Source organism: Columba livia, unplaced genomic scaffold, assembly GCF_036013475.1.
Source record: "Columba livia isolate bColLiv1 breed racing homer unplaced genomic scaffold, bColLiv1.pat.W.v2 Scaffold_438, whole genome shotgun sequence".
Lineage (NCBI taxonomy): Eukaryota > Metazoa > Chordata > Aves > Columbiformes > Columbidae > Columba > Columba livia.
In genome coordinates this window covers 2,932-24,224 of record NW_027043475.1, presented here as the reverse complement: position 1 = coordinate 24,224, position 21,293 = coordinate 2,932, and the positions used below count along the sequence as shown (strand labels likewise).

The following is a 21,293-nucleotide window of genomic DNA, read 5'->3' as shown; positions in this document are numbered from 1 at the left end:
ACCCAGGCGTCCGGGAGATCCTCCCCAAACAGGGGACCCCGGTAATCCCTCAAAAGGGGACCCAGGCGTCCGGGTGACTCTCCCAAAGGGGACCCAATAATCCGGGTGATCCCCAAAAGGGACCCAGGCGTCCGGGTGAGCTCCCCCAAAAGGGAACCCCAGTGACACCCAAAAGGGGACCCGGGCATCTGGGTGAACCCCCAAAATGGACCCAGGCGTCCGGGTGACTCCCTCAAAACTGGACCCAGGCGTCCGGGTGAGCTCCCCCAAAAGTGGACCCAGGCGTCCGGCTGACCCCCGAAAGTGGACCCAGGCATCCGGGTGACCCCAGTAGCCCCCCAAAATTTCCCCAACGCCCACACGAAGCTCCAAGAGGTGTGGGGGGGGTGTGTGTGTGGGGGTCTTCATCCTGCCCCCCCCCAGTGCACCGAGCCCCCCAAAAACCTTGGGGCGCCCCCCAAGTCGAGTCTGGAGCAGCAGATTTTATTGCCCGCATTTGGGGGTCCCTGGTGTGTAAATGGAGTCCGAGTGTCCGTGGGGGGGTCCCGGGGGTCCCGTGGGTCCCGTGGGGGGGTCCCGGGGGTCCCGTGGGGGGGTCCCGTGGGGGGGTCCTGGGGGGGTCTCTCACACCTCGATCCGTGGGTCGGACCCCCGGCCCTGGCGCTGCAGCTGCTCCTCCTGCCGCAGCTTCGGCCGCTCCGTGCGCGTGTGCCACACCAGGACCTGGAGATGGGGGGCACAGACCCATAGGGACCCATAGGGACCCATAGGGAACCATACAGACCCATAGGGAGCCATAGGGACCCATAGGGACCCATAGGGAGCCATAGGGAGCCATAGGGAGCCATAGGGAACCAGAGAGACCCATAGGGACCCACAGGGAGCCATACAGACCCATAGAGACCCATAGGGAGCCATAGGGAGCCATAGAGACCCATAGGGAGCCATAGGGAAACACAGGGAAACAGAGGGACCCATAGAGACCCACAGGGAGCCATAGAGACCCATAGGGACCCATAGAGACCCATAGGGAGCCATAGGGAGCCATAGAGACCCATAGGGAGCCATAGACAGCCATAGGGAAACACAGGGAAACACAGGGAAACAGAGGGACCCATAGAGACCCACAGAGAACCATAGAGACCCATAGAGACCCATAGGGAGCCATAGGGAGCCATAGGGAAACACAGGGAAACAGAGGGACCCATAGAGACCCACAGAGAACCATAGAGACCCATAGGGACCCATAGGGAGCCACAGAGACCCATAGGGAGCCATAGAGACCCACAGGGAGCCATAGGGAGCCATAGGGAACCAGAGAGACCCATAGAGACCCACAGGGAGCCATACAGACCCATAGGGAGCCATAGGGACCCATAGGGAACCATAGGGAGCCATAGGGAGCCATAGGAAAACACAGGGAACCATAGGGAACCAGAGAGACCCATAGAGACCCACAGAGAACCATAGAGACCCATAGGGAGCCATAGGGACCCATAGGGACCCACAGGGAGTCATAGGGAGCCATAGGGAACCAGAGAGACCCATAGAGACCCACAGGGAGCCATACAGACCCATAGGGAGCCATAGGGAGCCATACAGACCCATAGGGAGCCATAGGGAGCCATAGAGACCCACAGGGAGCCATAGGGAACCAGAGAGACCCATAGAGACCCATAGAGACCCACAGGGAGCCATACAGACCCATAGGGAGCCATAGGGACCCATAGGGAACAAGAGAGACCCATAGAGACCCACAGGGAGCCATACAGACCCATAGGGAACCATAGGGAGCCATAGGGAGCCATAGGAAAACACAGGGAACCATAGGGAACCAGAGAGACCCATAGAGACCCACAGAGAACCATAGGGACCCATAGGGAGCCATACAGACCCATAGGGAGCCATAACGAAACATAGAGAGCCATAGGGACCCATATAGAACCATAGGGACCCATATAGAACCATAGGGACCCACAGGGAGCCATAGAGAACCATAGAGACCCATAGGGAGCATAGGGAACCATAGGGACCCATAGAGACCCACAGGGAGACCATAGAGACCCACAGGGAGACCATAGAGACCCATAGGGACCCATAGAGACCCATAGGGAGCCATAGGGAAACACAGGGAACCAGAGAGACCCATAGAGACTCACAGAGAACCATAGAGACCCATAGGGAGCCATAGGGAACGATAGGGAGCCATAGGGAACCAGAGAGACCCATAGAGACCCACAGGGAGCCATACAGACCCATAGGGAGCCATAGGGAGCCATAGGGAGCCATAGAGACCCATAGGGAGCCATAGGAAAACACAGGGAACCAGAGAGACCCATAGAGACTCACAGAGAACCATAGAGACCCATAGGGAGCCATAGAGACCCATAGGGAGCCATAGGGACCCACAGGGAGCCATAGAGACCCATAGGGAGCCATAGAGACCCATAGGGAGCCATAGGGAGCCATAGGGAGCCATAGGGAGCCATAGGAAAACACAGGGAACCAGAGAGACCCATAGAGACTCACAGAGAACCATAGAGACCCATAGGGAGCCATAGAGACCCATAGGGAGCCATAGGGACCCACAGGGAGCCATAGAGACCCATAGGGAGCCATAGAGACCCATAGAGAGCTACAGGGAAACACAGGGAACCAGAGAGACCCATAGAGACCCACAGAGAACCATAGAGACCCATAGGGACCCATAGGGAGCCATAGGGACCCATAGGGAGCCATAGGGAACCAGAGAGACCCATAGGGACCCACAGGGAGCCATACAGACCCATAGGGAGCCATAGGGAGCCATAGAGACCCACAGGGAGCCATAGGGAACCAGAGAGACCCATAGAGACCCATAGAGACCCGCAGGGAGCCATACAGACCCATAGGGAGCCATAGGGAAACACAGGGAACAAGAGAGACCCATAGAGACCCACAGGGAGCCATACAGACCCATAGGGAACCATAGGGAGCCATAGGGAGCCATAGGAAAACACAGGGAACCATAGGGAACCAGAGAGACCCATAGAGACCCACAGAGAACCATAGAGACCCATAGGGAGCCATAGAGAGCCATAGGGAGCCATAACGAAACATAGAGAGCCATAGGGACCCATATAGAACCATAGGGACCCATATAGAACCATAGGGACCCACAGGGAACCATAGAGAACCATAGAGACCCATAGGGAGCATAGGGAACCATAGGGACCCATAGAGACCCACAGGGAGACCATAGAGACCCATAGGGACCCATAGGGAGCCATAGGGAGCCATAGGGAGCCATAGGGAGCCATAGGGAGCCATAGGGAAACACAGGGAACCAGAGAGACCCATAGAGACCCACAGAGAACCATAGAGACCCATAAAGAACCATAGGGACCCATATAGAACCATAGGAACCCATAGGGACCCATAAAGACCCACAGGGAGCCATAGAGAACCATAGAGACCCATAGGGAGCCATAGGGAGCCATAGGGACCCATAGAGACCCATAGGGAGCCATAGGGACCCACAGGGAGCCATAGGGACCCATAGGGACCCATGGGGTGCCATGGGGCGCCATAGGGACCCATAGAGAATGGTTCTATGGACCATAAAGAACTATAGGGACCCATAGGGAGCCATAGAGACCCATAGAGTCCCATAGGGACACATAGGGACCCATAGGGACCCCCTGGGTGTGCCAGAGTAGCACCTGTGGGAATGGACCCAGGCGTCCGGGGGACCCAGGCATCCAGGTCTCCTGGGCCACCCCCCAGCAAGCAGGAGCCACCCCAGTAATGAGGAAGGACCCAGGCGTCCGGGGACCCCCAACTCCAACACACACACCCTGCTGCTCCGGGGACCCAGGCGTCCGGGGACCCCCAACTCCAACACACACACCCTGCTGCTCCGGGGACCCAGGCGTCCGGGGACCCAGGCATCCGGGGACCCCCAACTCCAACACACACACCCCACTGCTCTGAGGACCCAGGCGTCCGGGGACCCAGGTGTCCGGGAACCCAGGTGTCCGAGCATCCCCAGGACCCATAACCCCCATGTACAACCCCATAGACCCCCAGGACCCCATAGACCCCCATGTACAACCCCATAGACCCCCATGTACAACCCCATAGACCCCAAGGACCCCATAGACCCCCTTGTATATCCCCATAGACCCCCAGGATCCCATAGACCCCCATGTACAAACCCACAGACCCCCAGGACCCCATACACCCACTTATATGAACCCATAGACTGCCCAGGACCCCATAACCCCCTTGTATAGCCCCCCAGGACCCCCATAACTCTCTTGTATGACCCCATAGACCCCCAGGACCCCATAAACCCCTTGTATGACCCCATAGACCCCCCATAACCCCCTTGTATGACCCCATAGAGCCCCAGGACCCCAGACCCACTTCTGGGCAGTACTTGGCCTTGGACCCCCCAGGACCCCCATAACCCCCCAAAACCCCATTGTATGACCCCATAGACCCCCAGGACCCCCTTGTATGACCCCAAAGACCCCCATAACCCCCTTGTATGACCCCATAGACCCCCATAACCCCCTTGTATGACCCCAAAGACCCCCATAACCCCTTTGTATGACCCCATAGACACCCAGGACCCCCTTGTACGACCCCACAGACCCCCCTGTACGATCCTCTATAGAGCCCCATAACCCCCCCAGGACCCCCAAAACCCCCTTGTATGACCCCATAGACCCCCAGGACCCCATAAACCCCTTGTATGACCCCATAGACCCCCCATAACCCCCTTGTATGACCCCATAGACCCCCAGGACCCCAGACCCACTTCTGGGCAGTACTTGGCCTTGGACCCCCCAGGACCCCCATAACCCCCCAAAACCCCATTGTATGACCCCATAGACCCCCAGGACCCCCTTGTATGACCCTAAAGACCCCCATAAACCCTTTGTATGACCCCATAGACCCCCAGGACCCCATAACCCCCTTGTATGACCCCAAAGACCCCCATAACCCCTTTGTATGACCCCACAGACCCCCAGGACCCCCTTGTACGACCCCACAGACCCCCCTGTACGATCCTCTATAGAGCCCCATAACCCCCCCAGGACCCCCAAAACCCCCTTGTACAACCCCATAGACCCCCCTGTATGATCCTCTATAGAGCCCCATAACCCCCCCAGGACCCCCAAAACCCCCTTGTATGACCCCATAGACCCCAGGACCCCCTTGTACGACCCCATAGACCCCCATAACGCCCTTGTACAACCCCATAACCCCCCTATATGACCCCATAACCCCCCCAGACCCACCTCCGTGCAGTTCTTGGCTTTGGGCTCCAGCTGTTGTGGGGTGACGAGCCCCCCAAGGAAACTGCTCTCCAGGAACCCCCGTTCGGCCTGGGGGTCGAATCGCGCCCCCGGTCGCGCCAACAGCAGCGGCAGCGCCACGGCGAATGCCGCCATGTCCAGTGGGAATGGCCGCTCGGGCCGCCAGCCCGTGTGGAACCCCACGACTCGGCCCCCCGACACCACGGGCCCCTCGAAACGCAGCCCCCCGACCAGCCCCACCGGCCACACCGACACCAAACGGGTGCTGCGCATCTGCGGGGAGAAATACGGTAGGTTAGGAGCAAATGGGTGCTGCGCGTCTATAGGGAGAAATATGGTATGTCAGGATCAAATGGGAAATGCGCGTCTATAGGGAGATACACGGTACACAGGATCAAATTGGTGCTGCGCATCTATAGGGAGAAATACGGTATGTCAGGGTCAAATGGGAAATGCACGTCTATAGGGAGAAATACGGTACATCAGGAGCAAATGGGAAATGCGCGTCTATAGGGAGAAATACGGTACGTCAAGATCAAATGGGAAATGCGTGTCTATAGGGAGATATACAGTACACAGGATCAAATGGGTGCTGCGCATCTATAGGGAGAAATACGGTAGTCAGGCTCAAATGGGGGCTGCGCGTCTATAGGGAGAAATACGGTAGTCAGGCTCAAATGGGGGCTGCGCGTCTATAGGGAGAAATACGGTACACAGGATCAAATGGGAAATGCACGTCTATAGGGAGAAATACGGTACATCAGGAGCAAATGGGAAATGCGCGTCTATAGGGAGAAATACGGTATGTCAGGGTCAAATGGGAAATGCACGTCTATAGGGAGAAATACGGTACATCAGGATCAAATGGGAAATGCGCGTCTATAGGGAGATATACGGTATGTCAGGGTCAAATGGGAAATGCGCGTCTATAGGGAGAAATACGGTACATCAGGATCAAATGGGCGCTGCGCGTCTATAGGGAGAAATGCGGTACGTCAGGATCAAATGGGAAATGCGCGTCTACAGGGAGAAATACGGTATGTCAGGGGCAAATGGGAAATGCGCGTCTATAGGGAGATATACAGTATGTCAGGGTCAAATGGGAAATGCACGTCTATAGGGAGAAATATGGTACATCAGGAACAAACGGGAAATGCGCGTCTATAGGGAGAAATACGGTACATCAGGATCAAATGGGTGCTGCGCATCTATAGGGAGAAATACGGTATGTCAGGGTCAAATGGGAAATGCGCGTCTATAGGGAGAAATACAGTACAATAGGGGGAATGGGGAATTGAGGGGTCTATGGGGGAACTGGGATTTGGGGATCCAGGGGGGGGTTCAGGGTTCTCGGGGGGGTCAGGGTGGATTTGTGGATTCAAGGGGGGGTTCAGGGTGGATTTGGGGGTCCGGGGGGGGGGGGGTCCAGGGGTGTATTTGGGGGTCCAGGGGTCCCACCTCCTCGAAGATCCTGATGCTGTATGTGTTGGGGGGTTTGGGGGTTCAGGGTTCTCGGGGGGGTTCAGGATGGATTTGGGGGTTCAGGGTTCTCAGGGGGGGTTCAGGATGGGTTTGGGGGTTCAGGATGGGTTTGGGGGTTCAGGATAGATTTGGGGGTTCAGGGCTCTCAGGGGGGGGTCCAGGGTGAATTTAGGGGTACAGGGGGGTCCAGGGGGGGTCCCACCTCCTCAAAGATCCTGATGCTGTAGGTGTTGGGGGGTTTGGGGGTTCAGGGTTCTCAGGGGGGGTTCAGGATGGATTTGGGGGTTCAGGGTTCTCAGGGGGGTTCAGCGTTCTCAGGGGGGGTCCAGGGTGAATTTAGGGGTACAGGGGGGTCCAGGGGGTCCCACCTCCTCGAAGATCCTGACGCTGTATGTGTTGGGGGGTTTGGGGGTTCAGGGTTCTCAGGGGGGGTTCAGGATGGGTTTGGGGGTTCAGGGTTCTCAGGGGGGGTTCAGGATGGGTTTGGGGGTTCAGGATGGGTTTGGGGGTTCAGGGTTCTCAGGGGGGGTTCAGGATGGGTTTGGGGGTTCAGGATGGGTTTGGGGGTTCAGGGCTCTCAGGGGGGTCCAGGGTGAATTTAGGGGTACAGGGGGGTCCAGGGGGGGTCCCACCTCCTCGAAGATCCTGACGCTGTATGTGTTGGGGGGTTTGGGGGTTCAGGGTTTTCAGGGGGGGTTCAGGATGGGTTTGGGGGTTCAGGATGGGTTTGGGGGTTCAGGGCTCTCAGGGGGGTCCAGGGTGAATTTAGGGGTACAGGGGGGTCCGGGGGGGTCCCACCTCCTCGAAGATCCTGACGCTGTATGTGTTGGGGGGGTTTGGGGGTTCAGGGTCCTCAGGGGGGGTTCAGGATGGATTTGGGGGTTCAGGATGGGTTTGGGGGTTCAGGGCTCTCAGGGGGGTTCCAGGGTGAATTTAGGGGTACAGGGGGGTCTGGGGGGGTCCCACCTCCTCGAAGATCCTGATGCTGTATGTGTTGGGGGGTTTGGGGGTTCAGGGTCCTCAGGGGGGGTTCAGGATGGGTTTGGGGTTTCAGGGCTCTCAGGGGGGTCCAGGGGTGTATTTGGGGGTCCGGGGGGGGTCCCACCTCCTCGAAGATCCTGACGCTGTATGTGTTGGGGGGTTTGGGGGTTCAGGGTTCTCAGGGGGGGTTCAGGATGGATTTGGGGGTTCAGGGTTCTCGGGGGGGTTCAGCGTTCTCAGGGGGGGTCCAGGGTGAATTTAGGGGTACAGGGGGATCCGGGGGGGTCCCACCTCTTCGAAGATCCTGACGGTGTAGGTGTTGGGGGGTTTGGGGGTTCAGGGTTCTCAGGGGGGGTTCAGGATGGGTTTGGGGGTTCAAGGCTCTCAGGGGGGGTCCAGGGTGAATTTAGGGGTACAGGGGGGTCCGGGGGGGTCCCACCTCCTCGAAGATCCTGACGCTGTATGTGTTGGGGGGTTTGGGGGTTCAGGGTCCTCAGGGGGGGTTCAGGATGGGTTTGGGGGTTCAGGGCTCTCAGGGGGGGTCCAGGGTGAATTTAGGGGTACAGGGGGGTCCGGGGGGGTCCCACCTCCTCGAAGATCCTGACGCTGTATGTGTTGGGGGGTTTGGGGGTTCAGGGTCCTCAGGGGGGGTTCAGGATGGGTTTGGGGGTTCAGGGCTCTCAGGGGGGGTCCAGGGTGAATTTAGGGGTACAGGGGGGTCCGGGGGGGTCCCACCTCCTCGAAGATCCTGACGCTGTATGTGTTGTCATCATCGGCGAAGTACACGACCCCCCCATCCCGGGGCGTCCTGGTGTCGCGCAGCCACCGCAACGCCCGGTTCCTCTGCTCCGCCCCCCGGGCTCGTACCCAGGGGGGGTCCCCAGGGCGGGGGCGGCGCTCGGGGGGGGTGGGGGCGTGGAGGTGGGTGTGGGGGACCCCGCTGGATGCCAAGAGCCCCCCCACCAGAGCAGAGGGGGCGGCGGCGTCTTCCACCACCAGCCAGTGCAGCGCTGGGACGTGCAGGAGGGTCTGGGACAGACGGACAAGCTCGGCCTTCTGCACCGGCCTAGGGGAGATATGGGGATGGGGGGGTCATATGGGGGTGGGGGGGGCCTGGGGGGGTCCTGGGGGGTCATACAGGGGGTTATGGGGGAGTTATGGGGGGTTATGGGGGTCTATGGCGGGTTATGGGGTCCAAGGGGACGTGCAGGAGGGTCTGGGACAGCTGGACCAGTTTGGGCTGCTGCACCAGCCTATGGGGAGATATGGGGAGATATGGGGATGGGGGGGTTATATGGGGATGGGGGGGTCATATGGGGATGGGGGAGGCCTGGGGGGGTCCTACAGGGGGTTATGGGGGGATATGGGGGGATATGGGGGGGTTATGGGGGTCTATGGGGGTCTATGGGGGGACGTGCAGGAGGGTCTGGGACAGCTGGACCAGCTCGACCTTCTGCACCGGCCTATGGGAGATATGGGGATGGGGGGTTATATGGGGATTGGGGGGTCATATGGGGCTGGGGGGGTCCTGGGGGGTCCTACAGGGGGTTATGGGGGGATATGGGGGGATATGGGGGGGTTATGGGGTCTATGGGGACCTACAGGGGGTTATGGGGGTCTATGGGGATCTATAGGGGTTTATGGGGGTCTATGGGGGTCTGTGGGGGTCTATGGGGGTCTATGGGGGGACGTGCAGGAGGGTCTGGGACAGACGGACCAGCTCGGCCTTCTGCACCAGCCTATGGGAGATATGGGGATGGGGGGGTCATATGGGGCTGGGGGGGCCTGGGGGGGTCCTACAGGGGGTTATGGGGGGATATGGGGGGGTTATGGGGGTCTATGGGGGGTATAGGGGGAGGTCCAGGAGGGTCTGGGACAGCTGGACCAGTTTGGGCTGCTGCACCAGCCTATGGAGATATGGGATGGGGGGGTTATATGGGGATGGGGGGGTCATATGGGGATGGGGGGGGTCCTGGGGGGGCCCTACAGGGGGTTATGGGGGGATATGGGGGGATATGGGGGGTTATGGGGGTCTATGGGGACCTACAGGGGGTTATGGGGGATATGGGAGGATATGGGGGAGTTATGGGGGTCTATGGGGGTCTATGGGGGGACGTGCAGGAGGGTCTGGGACAGACGGACCAGTTTGGGCTGCTGCACCAGCCTATGGGAGATATGGGGATGGGGGGGTTATATGGGGCCGGGGGGGCCTGGGGGGTCCTACAGGGGGTTATGGGGGGACATTGGGGGTCTATGGGGGGTATAGGGGGAGGTCCAGGAGGGTCTGGGACAGCTGGACCAGTTTGGGCTGCTGCACCAGCCTATGGGAGATATGGGGATGGGGGGGGTATATGGGGATTGGGGGGTCATATGGGGATGGGGGGTCCTGGGGGGGTCCTACAGGGGGTTATGGGGGGATATGGGGGATATGGGGGGGTTATGGGGGTCTATGGGGGTCTATGGGGGGACGTGCAGGAGGGTCTGGGACAGACGGACCAGCTCGGCTTCTGCACCAGCCTATGGGAGATATGGAGATGGGGGGGTTATATGGGGGTGGGGGGGGTCTGGGGGGGTCCTGGGGGGGTCCTGGGGGGGTCATACAGGGGGTTATGGGGGAGTTATGGGGGGGTTATGGGGGTCTATGGCGGGTTATGGGGTCCAAGGGGACATGCAGGAGGGTCTGGAACAGCTGGACCAGCTCGACCTTCTGCACTGGCCTATGGGAGATATGGGGATGGGGGGGTTATATGGGGATGGGGGGGTCATATGGGGATGGGGGGGTCCTGGTGGGGTCCTACAGGGGGTCATGGGGGGATATGGGGGGATATGGGGGGGTTATGGGGGTCTATGGGGTCCTGGGGGCTGTAGTAGCAGCATCTGGGACAGCTGGACCTGCTCAGCCTTCTGTATTGGCCCTGGGGGAGATATGGGGGGATATGGGGTGGGGGGGTCATAGGGGGATGGGGGGGTATATGGGGATGGGGGGGGCCTGGGGGGGGTCCTACATGGGGTTATGGGGGGGTTATGGGGATCTATGGGGACCTACAGGGGGTTATGGGGGTCTATGGGGATCTATAGGGGGTTATGGGGGTCTATGGGGGGACGTGCAGGAGGGTCTGGGACAGACGGACCAGCTCGACCTTCTGCACTGGCCTATGGGAGATATGGGGATGGGGGGGTCATATGGGGATGGGGGGGCCTGGGGGGGTCCTGGGGGGTCCTACAGGGGGTTATGGGGGAGTTATGGGGGTTTATGGGGGTCTATGGCGGGTTATGGGGTCCTAAGGGCACATGCAGGAGGGTCTGGGACAGACGGACCAGCTTGACCTTCTGCACCGGCCTATGGGAGATATGGGGATGGGGGGGTCATATGGGGATGGGGGGGGCCTGGGGGGGTCCTACAGGGGTTATGGGGGTCTATGGGGACCTACAGGGGGTTATGGGGGTCTATGGGGATCTATAGGGGGTTATGGGGGTCTATGGGGGGATATAGGGGGGTTATGGGGGTCTATGGGGGTCTATGGAGGGACGTGCTGGAGGGTCTGGGACAGCTGACCAGTTTGGGCTGCTGCACCAGCCTATGGAGAGATATGGGGATGGGGGGTTATATGGGGCTGGGGGGGGCCTGGGGGGGTCCTACATGGGGTTATAGGGGGATATGGGGGGGTTATGGGGGTCTATGGGGGGTATAGGGGGAGGTCCAGGAGGGTCTGGGACAGCTGGACCAGTTTGGGCTGCTGCACCAGCCTATGGGAGATATGGGGATGGGGGGGTTATATGGGATTGGGGGGTCATATGGGGATGGGGGGGTCCTGGGGGGGGTCCTACAGGGGGTTATGGGGGGATATGGGGGGATATGGGGGGATATGGGGGGGTTATGGGGGTCTATGGGGAGTATAGGGGGAGGTCCAGGAGGGTCTGGGACAGCTGGACCAGTTTGGGCTGCTGCACCAGCCTATGGGAGATATGGGGACGGGGGGGTTATATGGGGATGGGGGGGTCATATGGGGATGGGGGGGTCATATGGGGCTGGGGGGGGTCCTGGGGGGGTCCTACAGGGGGTTATGGGGGGATATGGGGGGATATGGGGAGGTTATGGGGGTCTATGGGGACCTACAGGGGGTTATGGGGGTCTATGGGGATCTATAGGGGCTTATGGGGGTCTATGGGGGTTTATGGGGGGTCCTGGGGGGGTTATGGGGGGTGCTGGGGGGGTCACAGGGGTCTTGGGGGGTCCAGGGGGGGTTCTGGGGTCCGGGGGGGGCATCCCAGGGGTCTGGGGGGGGTTATGGGGTCCTGGGGGGTTTCTGGGGGGTCTGTGGGGGTCCCAAGGGTCTTGGGGGGTCCAGTATGTCTGGGGGGGGTCCAGGAGTCTGGGGGGGTCCTGTGTGTCTGGGGGGGGTCCCAGGGGTCCGGGGGGGTCCTGTGTGTCTGGGGGGGGGTCCCAGGGGTCAGGGGGAGGTTATGGGGTCCTGGGGGGGGGTCCAGGGGTCTGGGGGGTCCCAGGGGTCTGGGGGGCTCCTGTGTGTCTGGGGGGGTCCCATGGGTCTGGGGGGCTCCTGTGTGTCTGGGGGGGGTCCCAGGGGTCTGGGGGGGTCCTGTGTGTCTGGGGGGGTCCCAGGAGTTTGGGGGAGGTTATGGGTCCTGGAGGGGGGTCCCAGGGGTCCGGGGGGGTCCTGTGTGTCTGGGGGGGGTCCCAGGGGTCCGGGGGGGGTCCTGTGTGTTTGGGGGGGTCCCAGGGGTCTGGGGGGGTCCTGTGTGTCTGGGGGGGTCCCAGGGGTCGGGGGGGTCCTGTGTGTCTGGGGGGGGTCCCAGGGGTCTGGGGGGGTCCTGTGTGTCTGAGGGGGTCCCAGGGGTCTGGGGGGCTCCTGTGTGTCTGGGGGGGGTCCCAGGGGGTCCTGTGTGTCTGGGGGGGGTCCCAGGGGTCCGGGGGGGTCCTGTGTGTCTGGGGGGGTCCCAGGGGTCTGGGGGGCTCCTGTGTGTCTGGGGGGGTCCCAGGGGTCTGGGGGGGTCCTGTGTGTCTGGGGGGTCCCAGGGGTCCGGGGGGGTCCTGTGTGTCTGGGGGGGGTCCCAGGGGTCTGGGGGGGTCCTGTGTGTCTGGGGGGGTCCCAGGGGTCTGGGGGGCTCCTGTGTGTCTGGGGGGGTCCCAGGGGTCTGGGGGGGGTCCTGTGTGTCTGGGGGGGTCCCAGGGGTCCGGGGGGCTCCTGTGTGTCTGGGGGGGTCCCAGGGGTCTGGGGGGGTCCTGTGTGTCTGGGGGGGGTCCCAGGGGTCTGGGGGCTCCTGTGTGTCTGGGGGGGGGGTCCCAGGGGTCCGGGGGGGTCCTGTGTATCTGGGGGGGGTCCCAGGGGTCTGGGGGGTCCTGTGTGTCTGGGGGGGTCCCAGGGTCTGGGGGGGTCCTGTGTGTCTGGGGGGGTCCCAGGGGGTCCTGTGTGTCTGGGGGGGGGTCCCAGGGGTCTGGGGGGGTCCTGTGTGTCTGGGGGGGGTCCCAGGGGTCTGGGGGGCTCCTGTGTGTCTGGGGGGGGGTCCCAGGGGTCCGGGGGGGTCCTGTGTGTCTGGGGGGGTCTCAGGGGTCTGGGGGGGCTCCTGTGTGTCTGGGGGGGGTCCCCAGGGGTCTGGGGGGGTCCTGTGTGTCTAGGGGGGGTCCCAGGGGTCCAGGGGGGTCCCAGGGGGTCCTGTGTGTCTGGGGGGGGTCCCAGGGGTCCGGGGGGTCCTGTGTCTCTGGGGGGGGGTGGTCCTGAGAAGCCAAGATTTTGGGGGGTGCCCCAATTTGGGGGGGGGGGCGGTGGGGTCCTAGGGCAGGTTGGGGGGTTCAAATGAGTTTTGGGGGGGGGGTTGAAAGGGGGGGGGGGGGCGTTACCTGGCGTACGTCGGGGTCACCACGTAGATGGTGGGCAGGGCCTGCGCCCCCCCCCGGGCCCCCCCCCGGCTCCGCTCGGCCCCCGGTGCTGGGGGGCAGGCGCAGGGCTGCCCTGGGGGGGGGCAATACAACAGGGGGTCGGGGGCAGTCCCAGTCCCTCCCAGTCCCTCCCAGTCCCTCCCAGTTCATCCCAGTCCATCCCAGTGACTCCCAGTCCCTCCCAGTCCCTCCCAGTTCATCCCAGTCCATCCCAGTGACTCCCAGTCCATCCCAGTTCATCCCAGTCCCTCCCAGTCCCATCCCAGTCCCTCCCAGTTCATCCCAGTCCCTCCCAGTCCCATTCCAGTCCCATCCCAGTTCATCCCAGTCCCATCCCAGTTCATCCCAGTCCCATCCCAGTCCCTCCCAGTTCATCCCAGTCCCTCCCAGTCCCATCCCAGTCCCTCCCAGTTCATCCAGTCCCTCCCAGTTCATCCCAGTCCCTCCCAGCTCATCCCAGTCCCATCCCAGTCCATCCCAGTGACTCTCTCAGTTCATCCCAGTGACTCCCAGTTCATCCCATTCCCTCCCAGTCCCATCCCAGTCCCTCCCAGTCCCATCCCAGTCCATCCCAGTCCATCCCAGTTCATCCCAGTCCCTCCCAGTCCCATTCCAGTCCCATCCCAGTTCATCCCAGTCCCATCCCAGTCCCTCCCAGTCCCATCCCAGTCCCTCCCAGTTCATCCCAGTCCCTCCCAGTTCATCCCAGTGACTGCCAGTTCATCCCAGTCCCTCCCAGTCTCTCCCAGTCCCTCCCAGTCCATCCCAGTGACTCTCTCAGTTCATCCCAGTGACTCCCAGTTCATCCCATTCCTCCCAGTCCCATCCCAGTCCCTCCCAGTCCCATCCCAGTCCATCCCAGTCCCATCTCAGTCCCATCCCAGTCCATCCCAGTCCATCCAGTTCATCCCAGTGCCTGCCAGTCCCATCCCAGTCCCTCCCAGTTCATCCCAGTCCCTCCCAATTCCATCCCAGTCCCTCCAAGTCCCTCCCAGTTCATCCCAGTCCCTCCCAGTTCCTCCCAGTCCCTTCCCACTCCCATCCCAGTCCCTCCCAGTTCATCCAGTCCCTCCAGTCCCATTCCAGTCCCTCCCAGTTCATCCCAGTCCCTCCCAGTCCCACTCCAGTTCCATCCCATTCCCTCCCAATTCATCCCAGTCCCTACCCAGTCCCTTCCCACTCCCATCCCAGTCCCATCCCAGTTCATCCTAGTCCCTCCCAGTCCCTCCCAGTTCATCCCAGTCCCATCCCAGTCCCTCCCAGTTCATCCAGTCCCTCCCAGTCCCATCCCAGTCCCTCCCAGTTCATCCCAGTCCCTCCCAGTCCCATCCCAGTCCCATCCCAGTCCCATCCCAGTCCATCCCAGTCCCTCCCAGTTCATCCCAGTCCCTCCCAGTTCATCCCAGTGACTGCCAGTTCATCCCAGTCCCTCCCAGTCTCTCCAGTCCATCCCAGTGACTCTTTCAGTTCATCCCAGTGACTCCCAGTTCATCCCATTCCCTCCCAGTCCCATTCCAGTCCCTCCCAGTCCCCTCCCAGTTCATCCCAGTCCCATCCCAGTCCCTCCCAGTTCATCCCAGTCCCTCCCAGTCCCTTCCCACTCCCATCCCAGTCCCTCCCAATTCATCCCAGTCCCTACCCAGTCCCTTCCCACTCCCATCCCAGTCCCATCCCAGTTCATCCCAGTCCCATCCCAGTCCCTCCCAGTGACTCCCAGTCCCTCCCAGTCCCTCCCAGTTCATCCCAGTCCCTCCCAGTTCATCCCAGTGACTCCCAGTCCCTCCAGTTCATCCCAGTTCATCCCAGTGACTCCCAGTCCATCCCAGTTCATCCCAGTCCCATCCCAGTCCCTCCCAGTTCATCCCAGTCCCTCCCAGTCCCATTCCAGTCCCATCCCAGTTCATCCCAGTCCCATCCCAGTCCATCCCAGTCCCTCCCAGTGGCTCCCAGTCCATCCCAGTCCCTCCCAGTCCCATCCCAGTCCCTCCCAGTCCATCCCAGTCCCATCCCAGTTCATCCCAGTCCCATCCCAGTCCCTCCCAGTTCATCCCAGTCCCTCCCAGTTCATCCCAGTCCATCCCAGTCCCTTCCACTCCCATTCCAGTCCCTCCCAATTCATCCCAGTCCCTCCCAGTCCCATTCCAGTCCCATCCCAGTCCCTCCCAATTCATCTCAGTCCCCACCCCAGTCCATCCCCAGTCCCCTCCCAGTCCCTCCCAGTCCCATCCCAGTTCATCCCAGTCCCATCCCAGTCCCTCCCAGTCCCTCCAATCCCATCCCAGTCCATCCCAGTCCCTCCCAGTTCATCCCAGTCCCTCCCAGTCCCATCCCAGTTCATCCCAGTCCCATCCCAGTCCCATCCCAGTCCCTCCCAGTCCCATCCCAGTCCCTCCCAGTCCCTCCCAGTCCCATTCCAGTCCCTCCCAGTTCATCCCAGTCCCTCCCAGTCCCATCCCAGTCCCATCCCAGTCCCATCCCAGTCCATCCCAGTGACTGCCAGTTCATCCAGTCCCTCCCAGTCTCTCCAGTCCCTCCCAGTCCATCCCAGTGACTCTCTCAGTTCATCCCAGTGACTCCCAGTTCATCCATTCCCTCCCAGTCCCATTCCAGTCCCTCCCAGTCCCTCCCAGTCCCCTCCCAGTTCATCCCAGTCCCATCCCAGTCCCTCCCAGTTCATCCCAGTCCCTCCCAGTCCCTTCCCACTCCCATCCCAGTCCCTCCCAATTCATCCCAGTCCCTACCCAGTCCCTTCCCACTCCCATCCCAGTCCCATCCCAGTTCATCCCAGTCCCATCCAGTCCCTCCCAGTGACTCCCAGTCCCTCCCAGTTCATCCAGTGACTCCCAGTCCCTCCCAGTTCATCCCAGTTCATCCCAGTGACTCCCAGTCCATCCCAGTTCATCCCAGTCCCATCCCAGTCCCTCCCAGTTCATCCCAGTCCCTCCCAGTCCCATTCCAGTCCCATCCCAGTTCATCCCAGTCCCATCCCAGTCCATCCCAGTCCCTCCCAGTGGCTCCCAGTCCATCCCAGTCCCTCCCAGTCCCATCCCAGTCCCTCCCAGTCCATCCCAGTCCCATCCCAGTTCATCCCAGTCCCTCCCAGTCCCATCCCAGTCCCTCCCAGTTCATCCCAGTCCCTCCCAGTTCATCCCAGTCCATCCCAGTCCCTTCCCACTCCCATCCCAGTCCCTCCCAATTCATCCCAGTCCTCCCAGTCCCATTCCAGTCCCATCCCAGTCCCTCCCAATTCATCTCAGTCCCCACCCCAGTCCATCCCAGTCCCCTCCCAGTCCCCTCCCAGTCCCTCCCAGTCCCATCCCAGTTCATCCCAGTCCCATCCCAGTCCCTCCCAGTCCCTCCCAATCCCATCCCAGTCCATCCCAGTCCCATCCCAGTTCATCCAGTCCCTCCCAGTCCCTTCCCAGTCCCTCCCAGTCCCTCCCAGTCCCTCCCAGTCCCATCCCAGTCCCTCCCAGTTCATCCCAGTTCCATGCCAGTTCATCCCAGTCCCTCCCAGTCCCATTCCAGTCCCTCCCAGTCCCTCCAGTCCCATCCCAGTCCCTCCCAGTGACTCCCAGTTCATCCCAGTCCCTCCCAGTCCCATCCCAGTCCCTCCCAGTTCATCCCAGTCCCTCCCAGTCCCTCCCAGTCCCATTCCAGTCCCTCCCAGTCCCATTCCAGTCCCTCCCAGTTCATCCCAGTCCCTCCCAGTCCCTCCCAGTCCCATTCCAGTCCCTCCCAGTCCCTCCCAGTACATCCCAGTCCCTCCCAGTTCATCCCAGTCCATCCCAGTCCCTCCCAGTGCCTCACCGAGCTGCAGGAGGGCGCAGAGCAGCCCCAGCACCGACACCACCAGGTACAGCAGGAAGATGTTCTTCAGCTTCAGGCGCATGGCGGGGGGGTCCTGGGGGGGGGGAGAGAGATTAGGGGGGTTCTGGGGGGACACGGGGGGTCCTGGGGGGGGAAGGAGAGATTAGGGGGGTCCTGGGGGGTGGGGAGAGAGATTATGGGGGTCCTGGGGGGAGAAGGAGAGATTAGGGGGGTCCTGGGGGGGTCCTGAGGGGGGGGACAGAGGGATTAGGGGGGTCCTGGGGGGGGGAAGGAGAAATTAGGGGGGTTCTGGGGGGTACATGGGGGGTCCTGGGGGGGGAAGGAGAGATGAGGTGGGTCCTGGGGGGGTCCTGGGGGGGGGGACAGAGGGATTAGGGGGGTCCTGGGGGGGGGAAGGAGAAATTAGGGGGTCCTAGGGGGTCCTGGGGGGGGGGGACAGAGGGATTAGGGGGGTCCTGGGGGGAAGGAGAGATTAGGGGGGTCCTGGGGGGGTTCTGAGGGGGGGGGACAGAGGGATTAGGGGCGTCCTGGGGGGGGAAGGAGAGATCAGGGGGGTCCTAGGGGGTCCTGGGGGTCCTGGGAGGGGGGGGACAGAGGGATTAGGGGCATCCTGGGGGGGGAAGGAGAGATTAGGGGGATCCTGGGGGTACACGGGGGGTCCTGGGGGTTTCACGGGGGGGTCCTGGGGGGAAGAAGAGATTAGGGGGGTCCTGGGGGGGTCTGAGGGGGGGGACAGAGGGATTAGGGGGGTCCTGGGGGGGGAAGGAGAGATTAGGGGGGTCCTAGGGGGGTCCTGGGGGTCCGGGGGGGGGGAAAGAGAGATGAGGGGGGTCCTGGGGGGGTCCTGAGTGGGTGGGACAGAGGGATTAGGGGCGTCCTGGGGGGGGAAGGAGAGATTAGGGGGATCCTGGGGGTACACGGGGGGTCCTGGGGGGTACACGGGGGGGTCCTGGGGGGGAAGAAGAGATTAGGGGGGTCCTAGGGGGGTCCTGAGGGGGGGGGACAGAGGGATTAGGGGGGTCCTGGGGGGGAAGGAGAGATCAGGGGGGTCCTAGGGGGGTCCTGGGGGGGGGGGAAAGAGAGATGAGGGGGGTCCTGGGGGGTCCTGGGGGGTACGGGGGGGGTCAGGGGGGTCCTGGGGGGGGCAGGAGAGATTATAGGGGTCCTGGGGGGGTCCTGGGGGGGGACAGAGGGATTAGGGGGGTCCGGGGGGGGGGGACAGAGGGTCAGGGGGGTCCTGGGGGGGTCCTGGGTGGGGGAATGAGAGATTATGGGGGTCCTGGGGGGGTCCTGGGGGGTACAGGGGGGGTTAGGGGGGTCCATAGGGGGTCCAGAGGGATCAGGGGGGTACTGGGGGTATGGGGGGGGGTCCTAGGGGGTACAGGGGGGGTCAGGGGGTCCATGGGGGGGTCCAGAGGGATTATGGGGGTCCTGGGGGTCCCAGGGGACACGGAGGGATCTGGGGGGTCCCCCCTGCACTCCCCCCGCCCCCATTCTATCCCGGTCCCCCCCCCGGTACTTCCGGTCCCCCCCCAACCCCCCCCGGTACCTCCGGGCCCGATCCGGAGCCGCTTTTGGGTGGATTTTAAGCCGTTTTGGGGTTGCCGGCTGGCAACTTCCGGTCCGCCGCTATTAACGCTCCGGCCGGAAACCTCCGGCTCACCCGGCGGGGCCCGGGCGGAAGTGACGCCCCAGAAAGAGGGTTCCGGGGACTCCCCCCCCCCAAATGAACCAAATCAGTGGGTTTTTGCCTCATTTTATTGGTGGTTTATCAAAGGGGGGGGGCTCTGTGACATTGGGGGGGGTCGTGGGGGGTCCAGGTGACTTTGGGGGGGTCCTGAGGACACTGGGGGGACGTGGGGACACTGGGGGGGTCCCATCACTTTGGGGGTCCCAGGGACATGGGGGGGGGCACAGAGACTTTGGGGGGTCCCATGACATTGGGGGGGACATGGGGACTTTGGGGGGTCCCTGTGACATTGGGGGGGTCCCCATGACATGGGGGGGTCCTGGGAACATGGGGGGTCCCTGTTACATTGGGGGGGGTCCCTGTTACATTGGGGGGTCCCCATGACATGGGGGGGTCCTGGGGACATGGGGGGTCCCTGTTACATTGGGGGGGGTCCCCATGACTTTGGGGGGTCCCTGTGACATTGGGGGGGTCCTGGTGACATTGGGGGGGGTCACAGTGACTTTGGGGGGTCCTCATGACATGGGGGGGTCCAGGTGGCTTTGGGGGGGTCCCTGTGACATTGGGGGGGTCCTGAGGACATTGGGGGGGTCCTGGGGATATTGGGGGGTCCCCATGACATGGGGGGGTCCCTGTTACATTGGGGAGTCCCCATGACTTTGGGGGGTCCCCATGACATTGGGGGGTCCAGGTGGCTTTGGGGGGATCCCTGTGACATTGGGGGGTCCCTGTGACATTGGGGGGTCCCCATAACATGGGGGGGGTCACAGTGACTTTGGGGGGTCCCCATGACATTGGGGGGGACATGGGGACATTGGGGGGGTCCTGGGGACATGGGGGGACACAGAGACTTTGGGGGGTCCCATGACATTGGGGGGGGGGTCCCCATGACATTGGGGGGGACATGGGGACTTTGGGGGGGTCCCTGTTACATTGGGGGGTCCCCATGACATGGGAGGGGGTCACAGTGACTTTGGGGGGTCCCTGTGACATTGGGGGGGACATGGGGACATTGGGGGGTCCCTGTTACATTGGGGGGTCCCTATGACATTGGGGGGGTCCTGGGGACATGGGGGGTCCCCATGACATTGGGGGGGTCCCTGTTACATTGGGGGGTCCCCATGACATGGGGGGGGTCCCCATGACTTTGGGGGGTCCCTGTTACATTGGGGGGTCCTGGGGTTATTGGGGGGTCCCCATGACATAGGGGGGTCACAGTGACTTTGGGGGATCCCTATGACATTGGGGGGTCCCTGTTACATTGGGGGGGTCCCCATGACATGGGGGGGTCCCTATGACATTGGGGGGGTCCCCATGACTTTGGGGGGGTCCCCATGACATTGGGGGGGTCACAGTGACTTTGGGGGGTCCCCATTGACATGGGGGGGTCCCTATGACATTGGGGGGGTCCCTATGACATTGGGGGGGGTCCCCATGACTTTGGGGGGTCCCCATGACTTTGGGGGGGGTCCCTGTGACATTGGGGGGTCCCCGTGACATGGGGGGGGTCCCTATGACATTGGGGGGGTCCCCATGACTTTGGGGGGTCCCCATGACTTTGGGGGGGTCCCCGTGACATTGGGGGGGTCCCCGTGACACTGGGGGGGTCCTGGGGGGCACACGGGGGGTCCTGGGGGGCACACGGGGGTCCCGGTCACTCGACCACCAGGCGGAAGCGCTCGGCCTCTTCAAACTGTCGGTTCATGGCGGCCGCCCAGAGCTCCAGCTGCCCCACCTGAACCGGGACCCACAGATTGACCCATAGACTGACCCATAGATTGACCCACAGACCCATAGATTGACCCACAGATTGACCCACAGATTGACCCACAGACCCATAGACACCCCATAGACCCATAGACTGACCCATAGATTGACCCACAGACACCCCATAGACCTATAGATTGACCCATAGATTGACCCATAGACACCCCATAGACCTATAGATTGACCCATAGACACCCCCATAGACCCATAGATTGACCCATAGACTGACCCATAGATTGACCCATAGACACCCCATAGACCCATAGATTGACCCATAGACTGACCCATAGATTGACCCATAGACTGACCCATAGACACCCCATAGACCCATAGATTGACC

General features: G+C 62.2%; 2 protein-coding genes across 2 annotated transcripts; both read right to left on the bottom strand.

Moving 5' to 3' along the window:
• Positions 1 to 462: 462 nt before the first annotated feature.
• Positions 463 to 19,199, bottom strand: B3GAT3 (beta-1,3-glucuronyltransferase 3). The gene is made up of 6 exons (XM_065048291.1): positions 19,046 to 19,199; positions 17,476 to 17,569; positions 13,627 to 13,738; positions 8,505 to 8,835; positions 5,289 to 5,579; positions 463 to 723 (listed from the first exon to the last, which is right to left on the bottom strand). Exons 2-6 carry the CDS (start codon positions 17,555 to 17,557, stop codon positions 625 to 627), a joined length of 915 nt encoding a protein of 304 aa, XP_064904363.1. The 5' UTR covers positions 17,558 to 17,569; positions 19,046 to 19,199; the 3' UTR covers positions 463 to 624.
• LOC135578094 (uncharacterized) lies at positions 730 to 4,319 on the bottom strand (the record flags this gene model as incomplete). The annotated part of the gene is made up of 2 exons (XM_065048292.1): positions 2,543 to 4,319; positions 730 to 2,492 (listed from the first exon to the last, which is right to left on the bottom strand). Coding segments are annotated over exons 1-2 (2,790 nt in total), but the record flags the coding sequence as incomplete, so codon positions are not given.
• Positions 19,200 to 21,293: the final 2,094 nt, after the last annotated feature.